The sequence below is a fragment of the Mesoplodon densirostris genome, chromosome 4 (assembly GCF_025265405.1).
Source record: "Mesoplodon densirostris isolate mMesDen1 chromosome 4, mMesDen1 primary haplotype, whole genome shotgun sequence".
In the NCBI taxonomy this organism is placed as follows: Eukaryota; Metazoa; Chordata; class Mammalia; order Artiodactyla; family Ziphiidae; genus Mesoplodon; species Mesoplodon densirostris.
Window position 1 is genome coordinate 78,410,461 of NC_082664.1, and position 13,723 is coordinate 78,424,183.

The 13,723-nt window shown below is 37.7% G+C and overlaps 1 protein-coding gene across 2 annotated transcripts in view; it reads left to right on the forward strand.

The window, feature by feature from the left end:
- SLC12A6 (solute carrier family 12 member 6) overlaps window positions 1-13,723 on the forward strand; it is an 88,099-nt gene that overhangs the window by 65,010 nt on the left and 9,366 nt on the right. For both annotated transcript variants that reach the window (XM_060096546.1, XM_060096547.1), the window contains exons 8-18: window positions 904-1,145; window positions 3,152-3,366; window positions 4,335-4,493; window positions 4,671-4,769; window positions 5,043-5,100; window positions 7,914-8,088; window positions 8,389-8,507; window positions 9,739-9,837; window positions 11,820-11,939; window positions 12,950-13,054; window positions 13,455-13,623. In XM_060096546.1, the coding sequence (XP_059952529.1) occupies window positions 904-1,145; window positions 3,152-3,366; window positions 4,335-4,493; window positions 4,671-4,769; window positions 5,043-5,100; window positions 7,914-8,088; window positions 8,389-8,507; window positions 9,739-9,837; window positions 11,820-11,939; window positions 12,950-13,054; window positions 13,455-13,623 (1,560 nt within the window). The remainder of the gene's footprint in view (window positions 1-903; window positions 1,146-3,151; window positions 3,367-4,334; window positions 4,494-4,670; window positions 4,770-5,042; window positions 5,101-7,913; window positions 8,089-8,388; window positions 8,508-9,738; window positions 9,838-11,819; window positions 11,940-12,949; window positions 13,055-13,454; window positions 13,624-13,723) is intronic.

The window sequence follows — 13,723 nt, forward strand, 5'->3', positions numbered from 1 at the left end:
GCTAACCTGTTATTGACCTCCTACTGTGAATATGAGTAAGAAAGGTTGAGGGTATCTTTTTCCTGCCTACTCCTTCCCCTCCACCCAATCACCAGCACCCTGCCACCTCAACCAAAAAGTTAGTCTCAGAGGCAAGACTTGGGCTAGTGGGGGAAAAGTAAAAGAAAGTTTACCTCTTTTGATGTCTTTATCCCAATGAAACAAAATGTTTTTCATTTATTTATTCACTAGGATATATTTCTTACTATTTAAAGTAACGATAGTAGAAGTAGGACTCAGGATAATCATTACAATTATTTTGCATAACACTTTAAATTATTAACACATTCCTTGTTTTTCCATTTGGGAGTGTAAGTATTCAGAATGGCACATAGACTTTATTTTATTTATTTATTTATTTATTTATTTATTTATTTATTTATTTTTAAATTTTTGGCTGCGTTGGGTCTTTGTTGCAGTGCGCGGGCTTCTCATCGTGGTGGCTTCTCTTGTTGCGGAGCACGGGCTCTGGGCACGCGGGCTTCAGTAGTTGTGCCACGTGAGCTCAGTAGTTGTGGCTCCTGGGCTCTAGAGCGCAGGCTCAGTAGTTGTGGCGCACGGGCTTAGTTGCTCCGCGGCATTTGGGATCTTCCCGGACCAGGGCTTGAACTCATGTCCCCTGCATTAGCAAGCGGATTCTCAACCACTGCACCACCAGGGAAGCCCTGGCATGTAGACTTTAAAAAAAAATCCATGATGTCCCATTTCTGTAGGCATTTTAGATCGAAATATGAATTAGGCTATGTCTCCAGTCATTTTCTGTCTCAGTTTTGCTTTCCTTCATGAAAGCAAATGCAAACTACAACAGCCCTTTTATTTGATTATTTTGAAATGACCTTATTTTCTACTTCTTTTGCCTAACAGGTATATATTGTCCCCCAAGCTGCCATCTTTCATAGTGACGATGCACTCAAGGAGTCAGCAGCCATGCTAAATAACATGCGTGTCTATGGCACAGCCTTCTTGGTCCTCATGGTATTGGTGGTATTCATCGGTGTACGCTATGTGAACAAGTTTGCCTCACTCTTTCTGGCCTGTGTCATTGTGTCCATCTTGGCCATCTATGCTGGAGCCATCAAGTCTTCTTTTGCCCCTCCACACTTCCCGTACGTGTCTCTCTGACTAGCCATCATTATTTGGTAGTCATTAACAGTATCTGGTGATGTGATCATTTCAAGTCAGAATTTCACAGTTTCTCTGAGATTTCGCTCTTGGATAAGCCCAGTTAGCATCTGTGCGGGAAGGCTGTCAGCAACTTGTGTTGTGTTGATCCTCTTCCTTGTGTCCCAAGTGTACAACTGGCAGCCGTGGCCGTCATTTGGATATAGATAGTGGATTTTTCAAAACCTCCTGATAATGATTATGCATATTTGAACTATTCATAAAGGCCTTTTCAAACAGCGTAGTTTTGCCAGCAACCTTTATAACGTACTTAAAGGTTAGATTCCTTTTATTGATGAAGAATCAAGAGATCAAGGAAACCTAGATTCCTACCTAAATATTTATAATTAAATTTTTTGTTTTGCTGTTAGTACAGTAATGGACTTTCTAGTCATAAAATAAAGGGAAATAAATGTCACATCTTTTGCATATATATCTTTCTAGATATATATTATATTACATACCATAAGTAGTACAGGTACCTTAAGGTATATTTTTTGAAGTAGAAATGGATTTGTACAGATGCGTGACTCACAGGCTCACCTGTTTTCCATTTGACCAGTGGCATAGGGACTAGACGGCACTGAGTGTTGTTTGTCACCTTATTACAGTGACTGTCTTTGAAGAGTCATCCTGATCACTCAGGGATCAAACTCATCAGTCTTATGTTGACTTAACCTGATTACAGAAAAACAGATTTTTGAAGATGAAAAAACAGGTCCATAGAGGTTAAATGACCTGCCTCAAAGTTTATAATTGTCAGAGCAAGAAAATGGACCCTTTGATTTCCTGATTCCCAGTTCAGTGTTTCTTCTGCTATGCTAAATGATGTCGGTACTAGATTCCATCATAAGTTTTCAGTCTGCTTGTCTAGGGGCTGCCAAGCAACTGAAGACCCACTTGAGTCATAAAAGTACTGAAGGCTACATTCTGCCTAAATCTTAACTTGGGAAATTCCATTTTGCCTCAAGTTCTCCTTTGATGCTTTTCTTCTTTTTTGGTGGGCAAAAGTTTCATGTGTGTGAAAAATATTTCAGCAGAACAAGCCAAAAAACCTAGAGGAATGCATGAAACAGTACTGGAAAATGTTGAGAGTTTTTGAAGCTGAGTAATAGGTACATGGCTTATTGCGTATGTATGCTATCATTTTGCAGATTTGAAAAGTTGCTTTTTTCCTCCTGAGAGGTATTTTTAACTGTGGGTGTATTATTCCTTTATTCATATTTATATCTCTGGGTTAATGAAAAAAATAAAATCAGCAGTTTGTATTTGTATTATCCTTAACTACCGTCACCCCTACTGGGTCTAGGCTTAAGTTCAAAAACAGTTTTTTTTATTAGGTCATAGACGGATGGCCTAATTCTAGCCAAGCTGTCTTCCTTGAAACAGTAGCCAGAAGCTCTGACCTTTAGCATAACATTTTCAAGGGAGTTGTTATGAACATAAGGCTTTTTCTTAGGCCAAAAAGAAAGGGGTGGATTTGTGTGTGTGTGTGTGTGTGTGTATGGAAGAAGAACAAATGGACTCTAAGATTCTTTTAAGACCTAACAGTTGGTTAATAACCTAAAAATTCTGGAAGATGACTCAGCACATCATCTTCAGACAGTTCTTCTATTTGAATTCTGTCACTACTACCTTCCACCCGTATGACCTCGGGCAGACTAGTTTTTCTCCCTAAACTTTAGTTCCTCCATCCACGATGTAGAAATACTAGTACATATTTTGTGAGATCGCTGTAAGGATCACACTGGCAGAAAATGTAAGACACCATTCACAGAGCTAGTCAATATTAGTTCTTTAACCATCTATGACAGTAAAAACTCTCAGAGATGAGATTTTTTTTTTTTCCTGAGCAAACCTATATACTAACCTGTTTCTAACCTATTTTCTTTTTTAAAATACTTTTTTTCCCCTTGCTTCATCTTTCTCCTCCCTGTTTGTTTTCATTTAGGGTCTGCATGCTGGGCAACCGCACCCTTTCATCAAGGCACATTGATATTTGCTCGAAGACCAAGGAAATTAACAACATGACAGTACCGTCAAAGTTATGGAGCTTCTTCTGTAATTCAAGTCAGTTTTTCAATGCCACCTGTGATGAATACTTTGTTCACAATAATGTCACTTCAATCCAGGGCATCCCTGGATTGGCTAGTGGTGTCATTACAGGTGAGTTGGGAGGTCTGGGGACACATTTTTAAAATTTTTCTCTGAGGAGGGCTTTGCCATCTTGTTGAGCCTTTATTTTTATTTTTTGGTCATGCCACGCGGCTTGTGGGATCTTAGTTCCCCAACCAGGCGTCAAACCCACACCCGCTGCGTTGGAAGCATGGAGACTTAACCACTGGACCTCCAGGGACGTCCCGAGACTTTGCCATCTTAGACTCATCTATTGTCCATCAATACTGCCACGGTGCCACTTCCCTTCTTAAGTTCAGCACACAGCTCTTAATTCAACATCTTTCTGCTTTTCTGTTAGTGATTTTATCCTTTTTCAGGACTCCCTTGCAGTGTTGTCTGCTAAAATTTACTGCTCTTGAATGCAGAGCTGAGCAAATGACTTTTTAACTTAAGATAATAAAGTATTCTCTGTGTTATTATAAAATTGCCAATGTTTTTCCCACAGTGACAGCTAGAATTATTTTAATGTCATCATATCCACATGTGTGTTTTCCTAACTCATCTAAATTTTTGAAATTCTCTGTAAGTGACTTCTATTTTAACTGTTTGGCCCACAAATTTCTTTGCACGTAAGCAAGTTTACACTAAGGTGTTCAAAATAGCATTGATGCCTAATTTTTTTTAAAAAAAATAGGTTTTATAAGGCATTCAGCTTTAGTTCGCTTAACTTTTACTAACTTGCATTGGTAAACTTAACTGCATTTGTGTGTACCAAAGTATTTTGTCAAATTACATTTGAACCAGATGAGAAAAGGCATTAGGTTTTTATTTATGTGTGCTTTGTTATACGATATATATGTGCATATATCTGTATATCTGTGCTCATGTAGAAGCAAACATACCCTTAAAAGCTATATAAATGATGAATCTGACTTAGAATGTTGTTGGCTAGAACATTATCTAATTATGTCCTTTTCATAGTGCTGCTGCTTATATACCCTTTTTTCCCACTGCAGAGAATCTTTGGAGTAATTATATACCAAAGGGAGAGATTATTGAAAAGCCCTCAGCCAAATCTTCTGATGTCTTAGGCAGCTTAAACCATGAGTATGTCCTTGTTGACATTACCACCTCTTTCACTCTTCTGGTGGGGATCTTCTTTCCCTCTGTCACAGGTAAGCAGATGGGCTGTTGCCTATTTTACAAACAATCAGACCCAGGGACTGATTTTTCTTACACAAAACTATATTCTCAGGATTCCCAGATTTGCCTGTAGTCTTTGATAGCAATGTGAATATCAAAAGTGTCCAGGAACTGAAGAAGTTAACTTGTTCTTTTTTCCTTTTCTAAAGGTATCATGGCTGGATCAAACAGATCTGGAGATCTGAAAGATGCTCAAAAGTCTATTCCCATTGGCACTATCCTCGCCATCCTGACTACTTCCTTTGTCTGTATCCTTTTGATGGATCCAGTCTGAGTCTTAGTCACAGGAACAGCCATAGAACAAGGGTGATCAGTATTTTTATCCTGGTAATAAAGATATCTGCTTTTTACCACCTCACTTCACATCAGATAATCTACCCACCTCATCTCTAAAACTCAAGAAAGAATTTATGAGATAAGTGAATTTAGCCACTCATTTTACTGATAGAAGTTTCCTGAGTGTTTATGTGCATCTTAGATGTGTTTATGTGCATCAGTTTCCTTGACTCTCAATATCATAGATTTAAGCAATGTTGTCCTTTTCGGTGCATGTATTGAAGGCGTTGTTCTCAGAGACAAGTGAGTAGTTGATTTCTTTGTAACAATCGTGTGTCTATCTTCCATTATGTCTGATCATCCCATACAGCCCCAAGACAGTTATAAACTCAAAACCCACCTGAGATATATATCACAACTAACAATTAGAAAATACATGTATATAGGTCCCCAAAAAGGAGCTGTATAATAAGGGCCAGTATGTTGTTGTATAAGATGCAGTGGATATAGGACTTCATAAAGCAGTGAATTTGTCTGAATAATGAGGACTTTTCTGTACAGTAAAGAGAGCTGTTGGAAAACTAACAGTAAAGGAGGACAAATAATAAAAAATAAAAATTTAAAACTCAATTGTTTCTAACATCTCCTCTATGAGACATAAGTGTGTCTGATTGGCATTCTAAATAAAATCTTGAAACTTACTTTCTTCATTTCCTTCATGAAGGCTGCTGTTTTTCCTTTCATCTGTGAATACAAAAAGAAAATGTTTTGCAAGAGATTTCTAGAAAACTCTTCCTCCAAAACCCGCTATATCTCTTCCCTTTTTCCCCATCTTGAGGAGTTAATAGGCTTACCATTCATCCCTTTCTCAAAACAGAAACCTAGGTGTCATCCTAGACTTCTTCCATCAATTCCCTCATCCAGTTGGTTTCTAAGCCCTATAAATTTCACCCTTCATCTTAATCTCATTCTTTCCACTATTTTTATCCCATCACTCTGTACAGGCCTTCAGGATCTTTTGCCTAGATTATTGTAATACTCTCCCTTTCAGTTTTACTACCTTCTAATCTTTCTTCTACACTGTCACCAGAATGATTTTTCTAAAACACAAAATTTGATCATAGAACCTTCCTGCTCAGAGCCTGCCAAAGCCCCTTTAATGCCCACTACTTTGGTCTTGCCCTCTCTACCTCTTTCTGATCTCATCTCCCACCGTTCCATCAAAAACTCCCTAAGCTCCAGCCATAACACAGAGTTAAATATTGTCGTTTCAACTCTCCATCCAGCCACGTATTTGTGGGTGCAATGTTATTTGCTTAGAATGGGTTACTCCCACCTGGCAGACTTATATTCATCCTCTAAGACTAGACTAAGTGTCCTTTATCCTGTGAAGCTTTCCCAGACTCACGCAACAGATAACCACTCCTCCCTTTGTTCAGCCACTCTACTGAACATATTGTATTATTGCAATTAAAATACTGTATTGCAGCTACTTGATTTCATATTTCTGTCCCCTATACTAGATTGAATTCTTTGAGGACAAGAACTCTAATAGATGCTATATAAATATTGTTAACAAAAAGAAATAAGTAACACAGTTTATTATTTCTATATGATTGTGATTGAAAATGGGTTTATAGAGCTTTGGTAAATTATAATGTAAAAACTATAGAAAGTGTAAATTAGAATACCACTTCAGAAAACTGTTGGACATTATCTCCTAAAGTTGAACATATGCATACCTGATGAACCAGCAATTCCACTGCTAGGTATATCCAACACACATGCATGCATGTGTGCATTAAGAAGTGTGCACAAGGATTCTTTCAGTGGAATTGTTCTTACGAGGCAAAATCTGGAAATAGTCCAAATGTCCATCAGCAGTAGAATGAATAAATTATGTATTCATGTGATGGAAAACTATACAGCAGCAAAAATTAATGAACCACAGCTATGTACCAAAAGAAAAAAAAGGAAAGATTTCACAATGTTGAATCAAAGAAACCAAACACAAAACATATATACTATTTCATTTATTTGAAGTTTAAAAACAGGTAAAACTATATAGCATTAAAAATTAGGAGAGTGGGGAGGGAGAAAGAGCTGGTGAGTGGGCATAAGAGAGGATTTTGGGTGCCGGCAGTGTGTTCTGTTTCTTGACTGGATGTTTCGTGGATGTTTGCTTTGTGAAAATTTATTGAAATATGCATTTAGTTTTTGCACATTTCTTTTGTGTGTGTGATACATTGTAAAAAAATCATTAAAACCGTAAATAATTAAACAATGAGATGCCATGTTTTACCCATCAAGTTAGCAGTGACTTAAAATTTTAATACTCAGAGCTGGTGTGAAATAGGTATGTGCCATAAGACATGAACCTTCATCTACTTCTAGTGGGAATAAATCCAGTATACCCTTTCTGGAAAGCACTTTGGTAGTGCTTTGAAATATTTAACGATGTTGATCCCTTTTGTTGCAGTTATTCCCTCTTAGGAATCTACCATAAGGAAAAACAATTTGGAATGTGAATGTGGATATGTGCATAAAGATGTCAATCACAGTATTTTCTATGGTAGAAAATCAACACTAGAGGAATGGATAATGTAAATTATGATAATGTAAAGAAACGTGTAAAAATGTTTATTCATGAGTTTTTCATGACATAGGAAATTGCTTATAAGTTTAAAAAGAATACAGAAGTATAGTTGCAGTGTGGTCTCATCTATGTTTTTAAAAACATAGTAAACACTAAAATATGCAAGGTATGCTGAATGTTAGCAGTTATGTTATGATTATGGATTTCCTCCCTGATTTTTTTGTATTTTTCTATACCTTTACAGTTTTCCTGCAGAGTAGATATTTTGATAAATTGAGGGGGAAAGCTTTAATTAAAGCTTAGCTTATTTTCTGGCCCTACAGGTTATTTTTTTTCTTAATATAGGCTACTAGTGCCTTTTGATCAGATCTACCTACCTTTACATTTATTATTATTCATGTCTGTCTCAATTTTGATTCTCTAAAAATTATAAATAGAAAAGATTGGGGGAATGTCAGTCTAGTTTTTTCATCTAAAGTTATTTCCAGGTCAAGTTTCCTCACTCTGATTTCTCTCCCAGGTTTGGGGATGCTGTGAAAGGTAATCTCGTGGTGGGTACCTTATCTTGGCCGTCCCCATGGGTGATTGTTATTGGCTCCTTCTTCTCCACGTGTGGGGCTGGACTTCAGAGTCTCACAGGTGCACCGAGGCTGCTACAGGCTATAGCCAAGGATAACATCATACCCTTTCTGAGGGTGAGTGACCCTGTCCTATGCCCTCTTCCTGTTTTCTCAGGTTTTACAAGAAACAGTGTGATCTTCATAAGGCTTAGGAATTACTGGATCATATAATATGAAGACGTGGGTTTTTAGCACAAGACCCTCTAAATCTCTAGTATGAGTTTACATGTGAGTGGGGTAAAGGCATTTAAAAGCTACTACAGTTGTAATACTATTATTTTTCAGAGCTATGAAACCATAGCATAGAGGAATCAGGGAGCATTGACTCAAACCCTCCCCACACTCCTGTGTCTGATATTTCCCTTCTATGTACAGGTGTTTGGTCACAGCAAAGCAAATGGGGAACCTACCTGGGCTTTACTTCTAACTGCAGCCATTGCAGAGCTGGGAATCCTTATTGCCTCCCTGGATCTTGTGGCCCCAATTCTTTCCATGTAAGAGCCAGTTATTCTTTTCACTTACTCTTGCTTATGTGATGTATAATACATGTTGATTTCCATCAGGCATGTAACAGTAGTGATAACAGAGAGAACCAAGTATAGGTGTAACTTCACCTAAATAATAAATATTCCTGAGACTTTTCATGTAAGGCTAACTTCATAAGTTGTCATGGTTTCTTTCTACCTGTATAACTTCAAAAGTTCTTTGCCTTCATTTCTGATTCGTTATCAACTGATTGTAGCTTTTACTCTAGTCATTCAACTTATTGACTTATTGATGACTTACTACCTACCTGGCACTGGGCAGTATGCTGAGAATAAGCATAAGATGGCTGAGACACAACCTCAGAGAATTGATGGTAGATAGATAAAGAAACCAGTGATCCCTGTCTAGTGTGATGAGCACTGTGGTCAAGGTGAACACTGAGCACTATATGAGCTCCAAAGACTGAGACTCAGGAAAGGTTTTCTGGAAGAAGTGACACTTGTGTCTTGAAGGAAGGCTGGTTATTTGCTAATCAGTGAAGGGGTGAAAGAGATCCCAGGCAGGGAATGTGTGTGAAGGAACCAAGAGATGAAATAGTGCAGCACATCTGGAGGAGTGAAGGTTTGGCTTTGATCGAGTGGGAGGTTGCGGGTTGGAGAGGTGCAGAGTGGGAAAGTAGGTAGAGCCAGATCACAAAGGACCTGGAACTTCTACCTGAAAGTAGTGGGTAATCCTTTGAGAACAAAATGATCATGTTTCTGTTTCATAATGATCAATTCAGTATAAAAGAGAGGTTAGAAGGAGGCCAAAATTGAGCTGGGAGTGCCAGTTGGAAGCTTATTTCACTAATCCAACAAAGAAGAAATGAGGGCCTCAACTATGCTCATAGAAGTAGAGGTGGAAAGGAGGGGGGGAAAGTTTAGAGATTTATAAATAGGTAGAATCCATAGGACTTGATAAGTGAATTTGGAACAAGGTTGAGTAGCGAAGAGGAAACCGGGATTGTCCCAAGAAGAACTGGGTAAAGAGTGGTTGTGTCTTTCACTGAGAGAGAACTTCGGAGGTTGAGCAGGTTTGTGTGGAGGTTAAGTTCCTCTACACCCTAGTCTTAATTAAAGGCTAGTGGCCTAGAACAAAGGCTTAAATTAAGTATAACAAATCTCTCTAGTTATCTAAAGTAACCTTTGAAGAATTATTTTACAGTAATAATCATTCCTCTTACTTTTTTTATTCTGCCAGGTTTTTTCTTATGTGTTACCTCTTCGTGAACTTGGCATGTGCCTTGCAAACATTACTTCGAACACCCAATTGGAGACCCCGGTTCCGCTACTACCACTGGTAAGTCAGCTTTTTTTTCTTCTTCTTCCCCACATTTGGAGAGAACCCATCATTGAACTAGAAAGCTAGGAGATTCTGAGTTCTCGATACAATTTTTTCTTGGTCACCCATTTCCTACTGTCTGTTTCAACTTCCAGTGCTCACATGAACTTCCACCATCCTACTGTGTTTTTTTTTATATATATGGTTTTATAATAACTTATAATACCCACTTGACAATAAAGATCAAAACTGTGAAATAAATACTTCCAGGCTGCTGTGTTCTTCAGGTTAAAACAACCTACCCTTTGCATATCTGATTACCTGTTTCCCTCTTAGCTAAGCACTGGGCTTCATTTCTTTCCATTTATCCTCACATTTGCATCAGTTTTCATCAGTTTTGATTCTCAGACTCCCTTCCTTAATGTGATTTCATTTAGTAGTTAAGAGCATGATGAGACTTCCTGGTGGTCCAGTGATTAAGACTCCACTCTCCCAATGCAGGGGGCCTGGGTTCGATCCCTGGTCAGGGAACTAAGATCCCACACACCTCAACTATTGAGCCCGTGCGCTCTAGAGTCCACGTGCTGCAACTACAGAAGCCTGTGTGCTGCAACGAAGACCCAGCCCAGCCAAAATTAATGAATTGATTAATTTTTTAAAAAAAATTTAAAAAAAAGAGTATGAGCTATGGAGTCAGATGACCTGAGTTCAAGTGTCAGCTCTGCTATTTCCTAGTTTGTAACTTTCAACAAAGCACATAACCACATAAAATTTCATTTTATTCATTTGTAAGATGGGACTAATAGTATTATCTATCTCATAGGGTTGTTTTGAGATAATGTAAAGTGCTGAGCACAGTGCCTGTACACTGTGCAGGTACACAGTAAAGCTCTCAATGAAATGTTGCTACAGCTGCTGCTGTTGTGTTCACGTCTCCTCAGTCCTAAAGGAGCCACCACATTTTTAGCTACCATCCCATTTCTTTCCATTTATTTTCTGTCACAGCTAGAAGTTCTTTAATATGCCCTGTATGTACCTGTTGCTACATTCCTCTTTGCTGACTTTTTCCTTGATCCCTTTCTAGTTTCACTTACCAGTGGTGGGTAGTGATGTAACCTTTATCTGGCACAAATTTACATCTTCAACTGATCTTAACACCTCTAATCCTCTTTCTAGCTTTAACTTTAGTTAAAAGTTCATTATGAACTTATTTTGTGTTACTATTTTGCTTTTGTTACTTTTTCTCTTTCTCTTTACACTGTATATTTTCATCCATTACTTAGATCCTAATTTTCTCCAGATTAACAACTGTTCTATTTGTTCTTTGAAATTTGTCATACAACTAAGTTCATTCTGTACAGAAAACAACTTCAGTAAGCATAGTTGTCTACCTATTTGATCAAAACAAGAATTTCATTATTTTCTTCCAAGTTCCTTATGTAAAGTAAAGAAACTAATGGGAGATTTTTTCCAGTGGGTTCTGCAGTTGTGTTAATAAATGTTCATAAAGTTTTTAGTCATATTCACATGAAATACTTTTTTTTTAAAAAGATCAAAGAGTTATTGATAATTTTGACTACATGTCCCATCTTTGCTTTCCCATGTAGGTATTAATTGTCCTCATAAGTACAGATGACTTTCATAGCATCCCTATTCATTTGTATGTTTTTCCAGCAATGGGAAACATCAGCACTAAGGGTGGTTCAGGGCTCAGTGCAGATCTATTGATTGTTGCCAGTCCATGATAAGACAACTATAAAAACTGAGAAAAAGCATTTAGAAACCTTATAGCAATTTGACATTGTCACAGCATCCAAGCATATAACAGTTTTTCTAGTAATTCATTTTTTATTGCATTTTACAGAAGTTCTATCTGCAATATATTGGAATTTTTAAAAATAATAATTTCTCACCAGTTTAAGAAGCACCTTTGGCACAGACTTCTTTTTCAGCTTCTTAGAAAAACATTTAAAAAATTCTTTTTGTTTTTAATTTTCTAGGGCCCTCGCTTTCATGGGAATGAGTATCTGTCTGGCTCTGATGTTTATTTCTTCCTGGTATTATGCCATCGTAGCTATGGTAATAGCTGGTATGATCTACAAGTACATTGAGTACCAGGGGTAAGTCTGGATATACAACCTGATTGCTGCTAAAACTATTGAAACTGGCTAGTTTGGTTAGAGCCAGCCTGGTGAAAATCGCATTAGGGATCCAGGAGACTTCATTCATCTGTACCTAAATTTTGTACCCCTAATTCTCTCAGTCACCTTATGGACATAAGCCATTGATCATAAAGGGAACCTGTTGAGAAAGTATGAATGGATCAGGGAAAAGATAACTAAAAGGATGTACTGAAATAGTAATGATAGTATTAAAGTATACTTTGCCATACAGCAGAGACTAATACAACATTGTAAATCAACTATACGCCAACAGAAATCAAAAAAAATAAAATAACCAACAAGGACCTACTGTATAGCACAGGGAACTCTGCTAAATACTCGTATATGTATAACTGAATCACTTTGCTGTGCACCTGAAACTAACCCAACATTGTTATCGACTATACTCCAGTACAAAATTAAAATTTTTAAAAAACAAAGTATAACACAAATATAAATATTCTTGCTTATCTCTTCAGGTGAGGAATTGTGTCTGAAATGGAAAATAAATTAGTCCTGAATAACTTTGTAACAACTAAGACTTCACTAACAACATCCCAAAATTAGGAATAAATAACACTCTGATCTAGAAGATTACACTGAGTTTTGCTTTCTCTGCAATTATTTTTGAAATAATTTAAACTTTGGATCTGTAGTAATTTCCTAATCCAAATTGCTCTTTTACATTATTGCTTTTGAATAGTTACATCACAGGACAAGTTAAGTGACCCTTCCAGCCTTTATTCTGAACTGTTGTGTAGTGCAGTGTGTTGGTGAAGGGTAGTGTTGATCTGCTTACTGTGGGTTCATTATGTTAATAGAGAGCATCACATAAATATTCAATATGAGCTTTAACGTTCTACCTTGTGTGTATGTTACTTTTAGATAAAGAAAAAGTAAACTGTTTTTTGAGATTGTACTTCTTATGGTTTAAATCTGTCTCTGCTCTTTTCTCCTCTTTCTCCCAGAGCTGAGAAAGAATGGGGTGATGGTATCCGCGGGCTGTCCCTCAGTGCAGCCCGATTTGCTTTGCTTCGGCTGGAAGAAGGACCTCCACACACTAAAAACTGGAGGTAAAAAAAAACAACAGAGCTTAGTGGTGTTTGGCACAGAGTTACCACACAGAAAGGTGTGCTTCATTGATTAGGAAATCATGTGGCTCAAGGAGTTCATGAAATGGACATGCTTTGACTGATTCTAAATTCTTGATCCTCTGTTCCCTTTTATTCATGTGCTATATGATCTAGACTTCTACCGTTTTCATTCTTCCTTCAAGACTGATCAATTTGAGGTAATACTGGGAAAATTCAGAATAACTGTGCAGCCGCACCTTATCATTTTCTCTAATCTCTTCCTTCTGTCAAAGTACGTGTTTTATACAGATCTCCTGAATTAAAGGGTAGACTTGTCATTCTGTCCCCAGACCCAGAGTGTTTTCTCATCCCACCCCCTTCCCCGCCAACCTCTTTACAGGCCTCAGTTGCTAGTACTGCTGAAACTAGATGAAGACCTACATGTCAAGCATCCTCGCCTCCTCACCTTTGCTTCACAGCTTAAGGCAGGAAAGGGTCTCACTATTGTGGGCTCTGTCATCGTGGGGAACTTCCTGGAGAACTATGGTGAAGCTTTAGCTGCTGAGCAGGTAAGAGTCAAGGCTTATTGACCTAGTGGAATTTAGCTTATGGTTTTGTGCTGTTGAGTCATAAGACCTCGGATTTCTAAATTAATCCCTTTCCTGAGTG